The 16,456-nt window shown below is 35.9% G+C and overlaps 1 protein-coding gene across 1 annotated transcript; it reads right to left on the bottom strand.

Moving 5' to 3' along the window:
- Positions 1-556: 556 nt before the first annotated feature.
- On the bottom strand, positions 557-11,433 carry LOC124156300 (histone RNA hairpin-binding protein). The gene is made up of 6 exons (XM_046530764.1): positions 11,192-11,433; positions 10,977-11,066; positions 10,468-10,893; positions 10,250-10,393; positions 5,717-5,860; positions 557-2,163 (listed from the first exon to the last, which is right to left on the bottom strand). The coding sequence occupies exons 1-6, from the start codon at positions 11,296-11,298 to the stop codon at positions 2,028-2,030; spliced, it is 1,047 nt and encodes a 348-aa protein (XP_046386720.1). The 5' UTR covers positions 11,299-11,433; the 3' UTR covers positions 557-2,027.
- Positions 11,434-16,456: the final 5,023 nt, after the last annotated feature.

Genomic DNA, 16,456 nt, shown 5'->3' with positions numbered 1-16,456 from the left:
AGAGTTGATGAGATAAGCATTAGATAGTTTGTATGCTTCATAGATAATATGTACATTTGATAGTAAGTATGAGGAAAAGGCTCGGGAAGAGTCTGATAAGCAGCATTCTGCATTGAGGGGTAGAAATGTGGATGCTAGAGGAAGGAGGGCATTGAGAGACTTCAGGAATAATAAATGTGGGTGAGAAGTGAGTGAGTAGATGAAGAGAAAATGGAACAAGGAAGTTCAAAAAAGCAGGGCATTCAAAGGACACTCCAGGAGGATATGACGAGGAGACAGAGGGTTACAATGGTGAATTATATGTCATTGAAAACAAAGATAGATGGAATGATAGTGGGCAGGGATGAAGAATAGGTTGATGGTTATAATGGATAGTAATAGATCTTGTGCTGAATCAAAGAGGGAAAAGAAAATGTTGGAAAGGGAACACTGGGGATGATAAGTAAAATTAATTTGCCATCTTCCATGAAAACATACCGCTACTGCTTGATTATAAGAATAATGATGCTTAAAAGGTTCATATATTGGAAAAAGCTGCATAATAAGGGAACAAAAATATTATTAAAAGTCATTTATTATGACAATAATAAATTATAATGTTTCAGATTATCAAAACTTCTTCAGTTAAGGGAATGATACTCAAGGAGATATCAATTTTATCTACCCATTTACAGCAATAATAGCACCTCCATGAAGCTATGATCTTTTGATTTCCATATACATAAACAAACACATATTCCCAGTGCCAGTATATGACCAAGAGGAACCTTGAATATGAGCATTCATGAGCTACATTGGGTGCTATCAGTGAAAATTTGTATTATTTGACCTTTTATGAAATACCACACAACTGACTCTCATTACCGATATTATTCTTATTCTCACAAGCATTTTAGACCATGGCATTAGCCTGAAATACTTCAAGAATATCAAATCAGATTTTATAGTAAGGCATAATTAATTTTTCAGATGAAAAAATTCTGAAAATTTACAATGCTCAAGATGGCAGAATATTTACCACATAAATTAGTTGGATGCAACAGATGGATCCACTGAAGCAGTTTGATCAGCCACTTTGATCACTTTTCAATGTTCTAACAGAGAGAGTAAGAAAGATTGTGAGCTTACCAAGTCATCACTGCTATTGCAAATGATTAGGGTGTGATACGACTGCTAAACAAAATGCAGGACAACTTGCCAATAATGATGCTATTTGGAATGCAATCCAAAAACTCCCTCTTAAGACATACTATCAAAGGTCAAATTCGGAATAAAATTATTGCACTATAAAATAAATGGAATTCAATTAAAAATCTAGAAGATATTTCACAAAAGAAAATGATAAGTTGCCATACCAAAATCTCTAAGGCTACACATACACATATTTAAAAGGAATACATACATGCTTATTAACTGTCAAATCCACATTTAATCAATCATTTCTTATGAGACATGAAGACCACAGAGGAAATGAAAAAGACACACCTGGGACACAGATAAAAAGCAACCCTATATTTATTTAAATCAAGCTTGCTTCACAAGTTGTCTTTTACAGACGTAGAGTGGAAAGTACGAAGTAAGTGATGCCTCACGAAACCACAAGTTTTAAAAGTTATTGTTGACGAAAGAATTTCAACAATTGTTTTATGAAAATTAAAATAACGTCATGACCATGATAAGAAAATAAAAGATGAATTTCATATGACAACATTCAGCAGCTACACAAAATACTGAGTAATGTATGCATTCTTACAGACACCCACTGTTGACACTTTCTAACTCTGCTTGCATATTGGTGTATCAAGTGTCTTGTTACAGAAACGTAGTTGCAGAAAAAATAATGGCTACACACAAAATAAAGAAGACACAAAGAAAAGAGAACATAAGTTTGCCCGTGGAGGGTTTTAGACTCTGTTGAAATTCTATCCACATCACATGATGTTAACCATTCAATAAAAAATGCACATCACGTTATCCCAACTGGATCAACCATACAAATTATGTAAAATGAATAAACATGAGGAAATTCACATGTCTGCAAGGATGTCATCATCCAGGGGTAGGAAGTCTTCCTCCTCAATATCATCATTCACTGCATCTGTTGATAGGGAAGATTGATCAGCTGGAGTGCTCCTTCCACTTTCTGAAGACTCCTCGATAATCCTAAACAAACAGAAATAAGGTTTATCAGAATAGTTTCTGCCAATTCTGGAAGACAATTAATGGAATTGCCTTGATACAGCTCATCAAAGAATTCTTTACCCCCACCAATTATCTCCCAATGGAGCCCCTTCCCAATTTGCCTGATGAGAGGGTCATTCCATGTCAGTTCATCCAGGCATGACACCCACTGACTCGGATTTCGATGAAACTTGGCAAATTCCATCCTTCCATGTAGGCACGGAACAGTGTAAAATATTTCTTGACTATCTCTACTAGTTTTTTTCACGACCATTTGAAGTTTGGGTGAAACTGCAGTTTTTCAATGAATCCGATCCGATCCAGAAGTACTTGTACCGCCAGAGGGAAATAAATTGCCACAGCCATAATTTTCATCCAATTCTTATGGAAATTTGCAGGTTTACTATAGAAGTCATGACAATTCCAAATAATACTTGAAAAATATCCTAGGGGATATTGAAAATTCTCTAAACTCAGATGTTTCATAAGATTTTAGAAAATTTTGCATCAAAAACATGGTTTTATAAAACATCATAATTTGACCTGAGGCAATACGTGATTCAAGCTAAATTATTTTATCTAATATTCCTTAAGGTATGAACCACCACCTGCTTTGTTGCTAAAAAAATTTTAAGCAAAAAAATCTCTTTTCATGACTCAGGTAGTCAGTGTTAGGTCTTCCCTCAAGTGTGATGAAATGCTTGCATTAACTGTTTTCTAAGTCTGAGCAAACATTCATGACATAAATTTAGTACATAATCAGAGCAAAAATTTAAAAAAAATTAAGTGCAGGTTGCTTTTCTACTGATAAGAAAAATGTGGAAGCATTCAAAATGTGGTACTACCGAAGAATGATGAAGATAAAATGGATTGACCATGTAAGTAACGAGGAAGTGCTAAGAAGAGTGGGAGAAAAGAGAAGCCTCCTAAAAACCTTAAGCAGAAGATGGGACAACTTAGTTGGCCACATTTTCGGACCTGATGGCCTGATGAAGACTATCGTTGAAGGACAAGTGGAAGGGAAAAAGGGCAAGAAACGGCCCCGAATGAGTTTCATGGGACAGGTTATAAAAGATGTAAAAGAGAAGAACTACGTTGCTATAAAAAGGTTAGCTGATAGGAGGGAGAAATAGAGCACTGCATCAAACCAATCTTAGGATTGTTGACAAATGATGATGATGATGAAAAAAAAATACAAATCCTAAATATGTATGCAATCAGAACAGAACATGTACGAATGCATGAACCGAATTAGAACAGGTTCTATTTTCTGTTGCCGCATTTTGAATTTCACTCTCGGGTTCATACATTTAGACATTAACCCGTATGTGTTAATGTATCATGTAATCAGGCCTTAAGATGTAGCCTATTATATTATTACAGCGATGAAGCCAACCAAGGAGGATGGGGGGGGGGAAGTAACTCCCTCTCCCACTATCATCTTCCTTCCATTCCCTTCCCACTGATAACTGGGCATAACAAAAGAAGAACATAAAATGGTAGCATGCAGAGCATACTCAAGGCTGTAAATCAGATAAATGTTTGGACGTAAATGGCTGTAGGTGTTGTAGATCTGACACACATCTTGTATTTTTAGTTTAGTAAACAAATAATACAAAACATAATAGTTAATCCTTGCTTAGCGTTCCATTGCCCTTAAGAAATGTCTGTCGTAAAACTGAGCATACACAGTGGAAGGAACTTTTTGATCTTGCTAAATCCGATTTGTTTTACATGTAAAATATAGGCCATTTGGCAGTACAAAGACTATCACTCGCAAAAACGCAATTCTTGTAAAATGCTGCACTCGTGAAACTGGGCTTCCACTGTATTTTTTTCTTATCAGGAGAAAAGCAACCTGCACTTAAATATTATTTAAATTTTTGAACAAACAATGACTTGCCCAATAATAAAGTAATGAGTGTTCAAGTTCATCTCGCGATGGAATTCATTACACATGTGTATTGATGCCCAAGAGGACTACTTTAGTTCAAGGGATTTAAGGCATTCCAGCTTTTATCAGCAATAAATATTCATTAAACAATAAAGGATTCAGGGAACTTTGATACAGGCACTGTAAAGCTATTACATTTTTTCAAATTTTTACATATCAGCGAAACATAAAATGAAAAATTATGAAAGAGTATAAAATGCAATAACAAAAAAATTAACAACGAAGAACCTTCCATGGCAAGAGAAAATATTTCATGTTAGCAGATAGGATTATAGCGTGGGTGGTGAAACTCTTTTGTGATAAATAAAATGGATCGACAATTTTGGGGATTGAATTCAGAAGGGATGAGGGATGATGCTAAGGTAGTGCTCCGTGACAGTTATCCTAGGAATAGTCAGATGGATTAGTGAATGCAAGCAGGTGGATCAACTACGTATCTCAAAATTAAACAGAGAGAGCAGTTCAGGACATTCAACAATCGAGTAGGTGTATTGTGAAGAACAATTAAATTCTCTTCTAGTCTAAGGTTTTGAAGGTTAAATGTTGGAAGAGAATACAGCACAGCCTCTGCGGACATATCGCCGAAATGTGGGACTCAATGTCTGACCATTTTTGAAAAGAAAAGCAAACAAGGGATTTTAAATTAGTAGGGTCTGACATGTACCGAATTGGGGTGCCATATGATATATTGGGGTTATATATGGGGCGGGAGGGACCAGGATATACTGATGAAATTAATGTCAATTTACTTTAATGTGGCATTCTATTGCTTATCTGACTAAAAAATTACACTAATGTGCCCGTTTTATTTTTAACACAACTCTCCTGGTATTAATCTTAATTGATTAAATCCATATTACAAACAATAAAGCTCAATGCTAAAACTCAGGTGAATGCTTTCCAATGAATCAACTTTCAAGAAGATCAGCTAAAACCATCACATGTCAAGCAACAAAACATGCATTATTTTGAAAAAGAAAAGTGACTCCCTAAAGTCCTAGTTGAAATTTTTTCCTTCCTCATAATTCTCATTAATAATTCATTGACGTATGAAGGTCCAAAAGGTACTATTAAAAACCAAAACCACAGTTACTATGATAATTAGCCATTTTTAAATACCTAGGTAAAGTTAACCTAATATTGTACATTTCAAAATGAAACATTAGATTTTTGAATCCCATAATTATTTTAAATAGCAAATATCTGTCATTTTAATATGTTATATTTTGTATAATGTGCTTCAATCTAGTCCACGTTACCTAACTCAAATGACAACAAACATAGAGTGCGGAAATGAGAGACTCCAATAGAAATTTAAAAAATACAATTCTTAAGAAAGCATTGTGGTAAACCCTTGTTTCTTCATTGCTTAGGGTAAATACATTTCTATTTGCAGGACTTCTCAAGTAATGTAAATAATTCAATATCACATCTCCCATTAGCTTGGAAAAAACTAATGGCAATAATAATGCCAAAAAATTAGCACTCAAACTCACTTTATACCCACATCATATAGCAACTAACATTATAGTAAAAAATAAAACTAAATATTACATGTTGCAAGTAAATTCAATTACTTACTTCTCTTTACTAGTGCCTTCTGTATTTGGTGGATCCCATATATGAAGTTGCTGCCTCCAAACTCGAATCATTCCATCCCAAGCACGCCTACTATATTTTATATTTTTTGGTGGCGTCCTCGGATGACCTTGTTGCCTTTTATCCCTACCAAATGAATCATAATTCGTTAAACTAAATACAAACACAGTTGAAGGTGGTTCTAGAAAATATGGAAGGGAAAATTACCACAATTCATCTGAAAATCAATAAGAATTTAGCAGGTAATAGGAGCCTATGATGATCTCAATGTAGGAATAAAAAAAACTAAAACGAATGTATTTAGTTATTTCATTCATCAGTGAGCAGAACTCAAAGTCAACCTATCTTCAAGCATTAGAGATCTGAACCAAAGATGCACACCTTAAAATACATTTTACATGCCCTAGAAATACTTTAATTTCATTGATGATGATTTTAAAAATGTTACTTAATTCAAAAAATGCCGAAAACCATGATAGAGCTCATTAATTGGTGCATCAAGCGTAGGTCAAGTTTTCTGAGAGAATCAACATTTTTCCAGCATTGCAATCTCTACCTTATCTTTGCTATCAACTGAATGAACTTTATGCACTCAGTAATTTATTAATATCTCATATTATAATACCCAGATGCTTATGTTCAACTTCAATGTTTTAAAAATAATATGGAATTTGCTAGTGCGTCAGTAAGATAAATATCTTTAAAAAATTTATACAATAGCTGAGCCGATGAAAAACAGCTTAAGAATGTGTATATTATCATTTATATTTTGCAAATGATGTATGTACACCCTAATATATGATTTCAGTATCTGTATACTTTTCCTTAATGCATGTTAATTGATTAAAACTATTTGGTTTTGGTATAAAAATATACTCTGAACTTTGTCCTCATTGCAACTGAATGGATAATCATGAACATTAATAGGTTCTCCTATATTAACTTTCTCATTACAGCTGTAGACTTCCACACATCTTTCCATAGAATGCACCTCAATTAGAAACAATATTTTTCGATTATTAAAGGAATCAACAACGGCCTAACAAATGGCAGAGTCAGCCATTAGTGCACATTAACATGCAAAAACTCCACAGAGAAAAAGTCATTTGTCTTGACCATGAATCAAACTTGGATCTTCCAAATTCACGCCAGGAGTTTTAACACTTGAAATATCTAAACATCTTCATCTTCTGCAAAGTTTGTTTTAGATTTAGAGGATATGAAATCCTAAGTCCTCTAAAGCCAACTCACTTTAACTACCAAAGCCTTATCTTCCTCTGAGGAGTCACTGTTAGCTTAAATGGACACAAAGCACGTTGTCCTTTAAAGCATGCAAAATCTGCAGAAGAAGATTCCTTAGCAGTTCATACGATAAAACACCCGATGCAAATTTGTAAGACACCTGTGTCCGAATTCTGGTCAAGGCTAATGACATTTCCTTGGTGGAACTTTCACTCCATATCATCATTGTTTAGAATCCGAAGGAAATTAATTCTCCCATGCAATTGCTGGCAAGATGCTCTTGAATCAGTTAGAAAATATTTTATTTTAATTGAGAAGCAGTATGTAAACAATACAGTCAAAATATGAGCAATCCATTTACCTTTTTTAACCGATAACAGTATTGTTTTATCGAGTCCCCAACTTTTGCCTGATCTTCACCAAACCTAGTACATACATAGGTACTACTTATTTCACATTCTAAACAATACTAAGGGTGGGCGAAAGCGGTGCGACTACAAAGAAAATTGACTAATACAGTACTTATCTTGATGTCAGATAGGTAACTTTTACACTACAGCAGCCATCACAGATAAGACAAAACTATAGAAAAGAATGCCAGATTTTGGCAAGGTGCATTGGGTTTGGGTTGTGACGGGGCATGATGTTTGTTTGAAGAGATGCGAATGAATGGCTTATTCGCAGTGTATGGTCCTTGGACCTGGGGGGTGGGTGGGGTTATAGCGCAAGGTGCAAGCAGCTTCAAGGGCGGGCTTCCTTCATATTTATGTGTAGATTCAACCCCACAGACAGGCTTAACCTTTTCCTTACGAAGGCTGTTTCCACGGCTTGAATTTTCCGAACGCTAAAGGCTGGAGGCCATGTTTTCACGGCTTTGTGGTCAAGCATACCAAGTGGGTCCCAAGCGCCATTAGGGTCCCTAGGCACGAGAGGTCCGACCCTTTCTTATTGTCCGTGTGGAGATTATCTCGGCCCATTCCGGCACTTAAGAGTCCCACTCAAGGAAGGTGCTCATGGTCACTTATTTGTTTATAAGTTAGAATAACTAAAAACGTACATGTTGCATTTATTGAAAATCAATGCCAAGAATTACTTTCTGGATGTTCTGCTGATCGGTTCGAAATTTTAAATGGAACTCTATCGTTCATATTAACCGAGTTCATCATCACCTAGAACAAATTTAGTAGACGCTAAGGTTAGATGTTTAATTTTTATTTTTAAACCTTACTAGCAAACTTATAGCAGCGATATTGTTATGATTCACATATAAAGATATACGTTACTTTGTTAGCCACATTCAAAGTGTACATTTGCAGTGAAATTTGGTGAAATATCAGATTGAACTCCAATAAAAAAAATCCCTCATAATGTACTAAAATATGATTCCCTTCTCTTTCTTATTGTGTGTATGAATTTTTATTTATCTAAGTGAAATGGCTTTATAAATATAAGTTAGCCATTTCAAACAAAACATTTGTAACAGGGATCGGGTTGATGTGGTGGCTCGAGTGTTGGCTTCCCACCCGGCGGGCTCGGGTTCAAATCCCGGCAGTGGCGGAGAATTTTCAGAGACTGCCCAATCCCTGCTTGAGTGTTGTGTGGAGGACATTTCAAGCGCAACACTCCGTCCGTCGGATGGGACGTTAAGCCGTGATCCCCTTGGCACCTTTCGTTAAGAGCAGGCTAATGCCGACGCAGGGTTTCTCTCTACCCTTCCTTCCATACCCTACCCTCATGGCGTAAATGACCTAAGCTGTCGGTCGCCTCCTCCAAATACCATACCATACATTTGTAAGATTCAAGTAAGTTTTATGTGAATTTATCGGGAAAATATTCTTGAAAAAAAATTCTAAATGTTTCATTCTCTTGTTTTCAGAATGCTCGTGGAGAACAGACACAAATGAGGAGAGTATGGATTTGGACATCATGGTTCTAAAATATGTTAATAGTAATTACCTATAAGCATGCTAGGTATATTGAAAGATTTCATTTCTTTTCAAGTATTTGTTGGTCTGCGACATAATGCTCTTTTGCTGAAAACCCTAAAAATAACCGTAGAACTTCGTTTAAAAGTTCTGGAGGCATTGCAAAATGAAAGGTATACATTGATGAACTGACATTTGCTGCAATAGTAACAATTTAAAAAAATTAAAATCGCACTAGTAACAATAAACTGACCGCAAAAGTATGCCGTGATGGGCTGCCTTCAGGAAAAGGATCGAGGTTTATATTTGCCCAGTTGACAAGGAAAGGGTCCGGCACCCCACTGGGCAGGGTCATTAAGTGGTGGAGCGGCAATTCCTTGCCGAGGAACAACTCCGTACAGGGCGAAAAAGAAATGCTCAAAGCCTTTGTACAGCTAAAAGCTACTTTCTGTGAAGGAGCCCAGCACGAAAGGGTTAAAATGGCATTAGCAAAATAATGTAGGCGGGTCGGATTATACCAGGGTGGGTTGGGTCAGCGCATTGTATTCGTATTAATGACACTAATGCGTACTTCACAATTATATTAAATGCCCCCAGGCTACCTGAATTGATGTAAACTAAGCGGTCAGGCTCGTAACTTTGTTGACCTTAGCAACTATTTGCTTTCAATTGCCATTTTCGTCTATGATGACCGCTGCAACATTAAAGTTACCTACCCGACATCGAGAAAAGTGCCATCAATTTTTCAATTAGTCAATTTTTATCCCATCGCTTTCGTCCACCCCTAGGATTGCTTAGAATGTGAAATAAGTTACATATATATGTATATATACACACTAACTTTGGTGAAGATCTGATAAAAATCGGTGATTCGATAAAACTACACCGCCACCTTTTAACCTACAATTTTGGTTGGTGAATGCTTCAGATTGGGCACTGCTTCAAAACACATGAAAGGCAAAACCTATAGACTACTACACCCAGCAATCTTGGACAAACATGGAACTTCAGCATTGATTTTCCATATCTGTACAACATGATCTCTTCCGGTACTTTAAATGGATAACAGATAGTTTATTTCTCATATGTAAATGGAAATAATACTCAAAGAACTTATCTAAGGTAATTTTGGTTATCAGCGTAGTGGTGAGTAGGAAAGAAGAACATTTGTAGTGATAAAACCATGGTCACATCGATTAGATATTCATCTCAAAGGCCTGCCAATAGTTGAAAGTTAGATAAAACTTAGAAAAACAGCACAAAACATTTAAACAAAAGTTGTCCCCCTCACACTAATCAACAATAATATTAGGGCTACAAACTAAATTAATACGTATAAATATCTTACTTTGGAATAAGGGAGACGTATCTGTCATACGCAACGGTATTCTTTCCGTAGTCGATTTGCTTTTGCCTTCTGGCGAGGACAACGGGATCTGTTTCAATTTCCACTGATTTCGAGAATGCTTGTTTCTTCTTTCGAGGGCTATCCCTATGATAAGAAATAAAGAAATCTTAATTCAAATTCACAGTTTTTCATGTAAGAGACATTATTTTACCACGCACCAGCGAAAACCCTTCGTTAAAGCTGGGTCAACGGGCCTTGGTTCCCTGGATCTCTTTCTCGTGTCGGGCCCTTTCATCGGACTAACAACTTTAAAGTCACTCAAACCCTTTTGACAACGCTCCACCAAACTTCCGACAGCCGACGAACTTTCTTTCCCTGCTGATGATCCCTCTGTTTCCTCGTCAACGTAGTCCTCCAGATCAGAATTGTTATTATTTCTAGGCGATGCTGACCCTGAACCACATACACGTTCCTCCTTAACTTCACATTTAACACTAGATAAGATATTATTTATATCGCCACTGCACGAGTCCTCATCAGGGCTTTCCACCTCCTCCTTTATTTTAACATCACCAAGTTCATCTTTGGAACATCCGCTGTTCTCAGCCAAGTCGCTATGTCGACTGATAAACTCCTTCAAAACCCTGAAATTGAAGGAATCTATGATATTATGAAAACAAAAAATATCTAGGGCTAAGTGTATTAAAATATGTCAACACAGAATTACATGTCAGGATGTCTGTCTTCAACCCATATATTTGAGCAATTATTGCTTTGATTTTCATCATCATCGAGTGGTTCCTCCTTTATGGTGACCCTATAAGGAGTAAAAATTCTGTTTACTTCAAATAACTAATATGTAACTAACACAACATAGGTATATATCAAGGGGGTAAGCCCACACACAAAGACAAAATCTATGCAAATAATAATAATACTGACTTCGAAAGCGTGTCTTCTGACTCACAACTGGAACTGTCCCTAGCACTGCCATTTACAACAGCAGTGCTAAGACATTTATCCTTTTTCACGCCGTTTATTGGAGCCATCTCCTAATCCTTGTAATTAAGCACTGTTCAACACAACGGACGACTTCTTTTACCGCGGTTTTTGAGCGACGAAAGACGCTCATGCGCATTACGACACTCAAGGCAAAAAATTTGTAAATTTGCAATAGTTAATTGTTTTGGGCACTATTACAAAGAATTTCTCTGTCACAACTCAATTTGACTAAACAATCCATTTACAATTACAATATTTGGTCATTTATTCTAAGAAAAAAATTCATTTTTCAAAATCAAGGAAACAATCGATTTACGTAATTGTGTTTAACTACCGCTAATTTTGAATTCATTAGAAGAGTTATACCTACATATGTTCATGATTTGAAGAATGGATGCATTTTTTGACGATTTAATTAGTAGCCATAACTTTTCCGTTCAACAATATGAGCCAGCGTCAATATGAGCGATACCTCACCCTTTTGAAAGGTGTGAAACACGAAGTTCAAGTCATTTATCTTGTAGCCACAACTTGATGTGACTTCGACCATGCTCCAAACAATATCATAATTAATACTTCTGTAAACTCAGAAAATATGTATGCGTCGTTAATTACCTTCTAGTTTAAGTTTGCTTTTTGTTACATTAGCAGATTAAGGGGGACAGCCGCCTCCTCATAATTTCTGAAAAAATTGAATACTTGAAATTTCTAATGTGGTTCTCGATTGAAAGTTTTTAATTCAAGAGATTGACAATATTTAAAACTAATTTGTAATTATCTGGAATTAATTGATAGCGCATGTAAGACATCAGAATCACTGACAGTTATTGCAAACCACCCGGGCACAGTGGAAAGTAAACACAAAATAAACCCCCCCAAAATAACAGACTTAATTCACCCCAACTTGGCTATATATTTTCTCAAATTCCGAATCCTAATTGACAATTGGGTTAGGCTCAAGAATGTATTGAAAGATGACTGGAATTTGTACAGTATCTCCTCATGAGGATAAGAAAGAAAAATGTTGACAGCCCTGTGCATAAATTGTGCATGGATTTGGATTGTCTGTTGCAAGTATAAAAACTACTAAAAAAACTATTTTGAATTAATTTCCATAAGTTTATTGCTATTAGAGCATGTCTTGAGTTCATTTAATAGGTCATTATTATAATATTTTTTAAATTAATCAAATCTCTTGCCAATGTTTTGCAGTTGCATTTTTGCATCATCTGGGCTTGAGAGCAATTACACAAAAAAGTTCAAATCCTCCATCAAAATTGAACATAATCTTTCCGCTAAGAAATGCCTTGTTTTCATTCCAGAATGCTAATGATAAGTCTCTGATGAGAATTTGCAGGATAGATACCTAGGGAACCATCTACAGTCCAGCGAGTGACAGTTGTCTGATGACACTACAAAAGCAGGGGTGGAGAACCTTGCACCAGTACAGTTTGCATCCAATTGCTATCCCCCAAACGCACCTCATGCGTAGTCATACAACGTTGCCACATACATATGAAGTGCTGAAATAAGCCTGAGCCACCACATGCCCTTTCTTCAAATCACCAAAACAAAGGATTCTTCCTTTGGATCCTTCATGCTTGTCGCTCACGTTACACATTCCAATAACATTTTCATCTACAACAATTGATAACCTGGCTCAGAGCAATAAATTTACTCCTACTGACATCCAAACCAGATATACGTCACACGGGATTTTCCCAGCATTCATACTTAGCCGTCACATTTTCACGCCCTTAAAATTTTCACTTTTCATTTAATCGAAAAAAAATAGATATCGTCATTTAAAAATCTAAAAGCGTGAAATGCATACTCCAGGAGTAATAATCTTTCGATTTAGGAAATAAAAAATAATAGGAAACCATCCTTTGGAAAACGTTTTCTATGCTACGACCAGCATGAGAATATTTTAAACCTCTCTCTACAGAGATCTTTTCTGGGGTGGAGTTACCCTGGAATTTTTGCCCCTCAGATTTGGGACCCAGCTCAACGTTGGTTCCCACTAGCCGATCCCATACCCAAGCCACTGGACTACACCCTCTACACCTATGATAGCAGGGTCAACTTATTGCTTTACCAGTGTTTTTTTTCAGCCAAACATTGCATTTGATTTTCAATAATTTACTCTTCTAAAAGAATTACCAACATTTTTTTTAGCATTGTGAAGTTAAAAACAGGTTTCTAGCATTGATAACAACACAGTAGGTAAACATAAGGCAATAAGGCTATGAGTCCGGAAGTCCATAATGTTCAACACTAAAATTTCGTTTAAAAATTGCTTACGCACAGAACAAAATGAAGAATTCATTTCCAAGTATAAATACATTGTACATAGTATGCAACAAAATATATCATTGAAAAAACTACTGATAATATAACCATTTTGCAATGGATTCTTCAGATGATGATGATCATAAATGAGTGGGAATGTCAGGCTTAATTGCAGAGGAGTGACCCTAAGGTCTCGCTAAGCTGGGTCTCAGGCTGTGCCTGAAGGCATCCGACAATTGCTACCTCAGCGGTCACTTCCCTTCCCTCACATCAGCCAGAGTCGACATCTGGACTTTTGCATTGAAAAATCTGCGACAGCCATTACCCACGTCAGGTCTGCTGCATATGAAAATGCCCGTCAGCTCCAACCAACAACCAGCAGGAAAGGGTCAAAGATTACTTCTACATGAACAGCTCCAAGGGAAATTGGAGTACAAAGGCTAGAATAATTCATTACATGCATAAAAAATAACACAATATGAGCTGATATTTTTTAAACTCTAATATGAACTGATTGGCCAATAGACGTATCACAAAAAATATTTCTATGTGCATGTAAATCAGTATTCATGAGTCACTATTATCATACTATACATTTATTTTATTTTTTTTCTGGTAACTATCCCCTTACATTTGAATTTTAGCACATCCCTACCCAATATGACAATGTTATAGCCCAAAGGAAAGACTCTCCAACCAAGTGGGGTGAGTTCTTTCACCTCCAGAAATCTGGATTGACCATCCAAGTAACACCAGCCCTACCCAAAAGCTATTCCATCAATCCATCAGTGATTAGATCGGTCATTCTTTATGAATGGGGGTCATGGAATACCAAAATTTCCTATCAGTAGATTGTAACACCAGAAAATAAATTAAAATATTTATTGAAATCTCAGTTATAAAATGGATTCCCTCCACGTCTAACTCCAATAAAAATTTAAAAAGTTATTTCGTAGCAACATTATGGCCCTTGGTTCACTTGAGCAATAAGCACATCTTAGTGCTGATGAAGCTGTTCAGTCTCCAAATAGCTAATTCAGCTCAACTACTTTCAATTTTTATTTTAACCACAGATATGCAAAATACATATATTTCAATTGTATGTACTTCAGAACCACGATCAGCTCCATATTCCCTAAGGGATATCAGGCAGCTGCCCTAGTCACCAAGAGTACTGAGGGGTACCCCAAAGCCACCTATGAAATGCAAATGATGAAATAAATGAATCACTGTAAGTTCTGAAGAGAAAAAAAGGCATCTACAGTTACAAAGTCTAAGTCCATCTAAGATGAGAGTAAAATCATGACTTGTTGCAAACAGTCAATTGAATGAAGCACTGCACAAATAAGGTCAAGCTTACAAATTGCGAACTTGAGTTTGAAAATGCTTCCCCAGAATAGAATTTTAATTTCCTTTGGACAAATTTACGGGAACCAGTATCCCAAACAAATAGGTGCCATGACTACTGATAATCTGAAGAATAACGAGGGCTGCCACCGCTGTATGCTGAGGGCATCATGGAATTGCAACATTAATATGGCTCTGTAGCAACATAAATTGCCCAAAATGTACTAAGATGTGAAGATAAATGTACACTCACTCACTCCTGTGGCCATTCGAAACCTAGAAGGTCTTTAGCCTCACCAACTAGGTGCCTCCACATTCTACGGTTGCCCCAGTGCATTCTTGGTCTTCCTACCGGTCTTTTGCCTTCCAGAACTTGTTTCAGCATTGGGTCCTCACTTCTTCTATGGTGGTGGCCCAGCCATCTTATTCTCTTGCTTTTAATTTTTCCCACAATATCTGGTCCTTTGTATTGGTCTCTCAACTCTTTGTTCATCCTAATTCTCCATCTTTCTCCTTCCTTCATTGGGCCAAATATCCTTCTTAAAACTTTGTTTTCAAAAGTTATGAGCTTCTTTCATGCTACCTTCGTAAAAGCCCACGCTTCAGAACCATATAATAATATTGGCATGACTATTGTTTTATTTATTTTAAGTTTTGTTTTATTCGACAAGAGTTTATTTTTAAATAGTCAACTAACCAATTTAAATATTTAGAGTGATACTAACAAACAACAATAAGAAGATGTACAAATAAATGCCTGAATAGCAGCAGCTGAAAGATCATATTGGAGCTTAGTAAATAAATGTACATATTTTTTATATTAATGACTGCATAATATCAAAGTATAAGCTTTAAAATACATTATATGAGCTTTGAAATTTTAAGTTACTTTCTACAAAATTCTGAGTGAGTTAAAAATTTTTCTTTTAAATTGCATGGCTCAAGATTTGTCATCATGTTCACATTCGACATTTTTCCTTGGTGAAATAATTATGAAAACATATGCACTTATTCCAATCTGATGCCTTATCCAACTCCTATTCTATTACCTCCAATTGGAAAAGCCATGGACTGAACGGTATCTGAATGTTAGGTTGACATAGGGGGAAATTACAACACAAATTCAATTGAAACAAATTTATCACACATTAGTTTGAAACAATCACACAATAGTTTGAAACAAACACACACATTGGGATTTAATTAAAGCTAAAATAGTTATAGTTGAGGACAGCATGAGGCTTTTGAAGCTGCCTGATGAAAAAATTCCACCCTGGGAAATGATCAACATAAAACCCGCCAGAATATGAATAATTACACTCCCTCAATGTAAGTATAATTCAATGCTATCTCAATAAAAATAAAAAAAAATTCATGGTTGATTAATTTATTAGAAATACTTGCTTTTCAGCAAACACATGTATTAGTCAAAGAAAAAAAGGTCAAAAAAGATCCTGATAGAAGAAAGTATCAGAAAATGTTTAGTTAATGTTATTTATTCATGAGAATTATAAAACATTATAGTTTTCGAAAAATCAGTACACTCAGTACCTTTCTATGCCAGGC

This window comes from Ischnura elegans, chromosome 3, assembly GCF_921293095.1.
Source record: "Ischnura elegans chromosome 3, ioIscEleg1.1, whole genome shotgun sequence".
NCBI classification, from domain to species: Eukaryota; Metazoa; Arthropoda; class Insecta; order Odonata; family Coenagrionidae; genus Ischnura; species Ischnura elegans.
The sequence above is the reverse complement of the archived record's forward strand: the minus strand, read 5'-3'. Positions and strand labels throughout refer to the sequence as shown.

Excerpts from the sequence above, each read along its gene's own strand:
- LOC124156300 (XM_046530764.1), bottom strand. The coding sequence starts at position 11,298 with ATGGCTCCAATAAACGGCGTGAAAAAGGATAAATGTCTTAGCACTGCT. Across the intron at positions 10,894-10,976 it reads GAAGACAGACATCCTGACAT|GGTTTTGAAGGAGTTTATCA; the intron begins GTAATTCTGTGT and ends CTTCAATTTCAG. Across the intron at positions 10,394-10,467 it reads TTAACGAAGGGTTTTCGCTG|GGATAGCCCTCGAAAGAAGA; the intron begins GTGCGTGGTAAA and ends TTCTTATCATAG.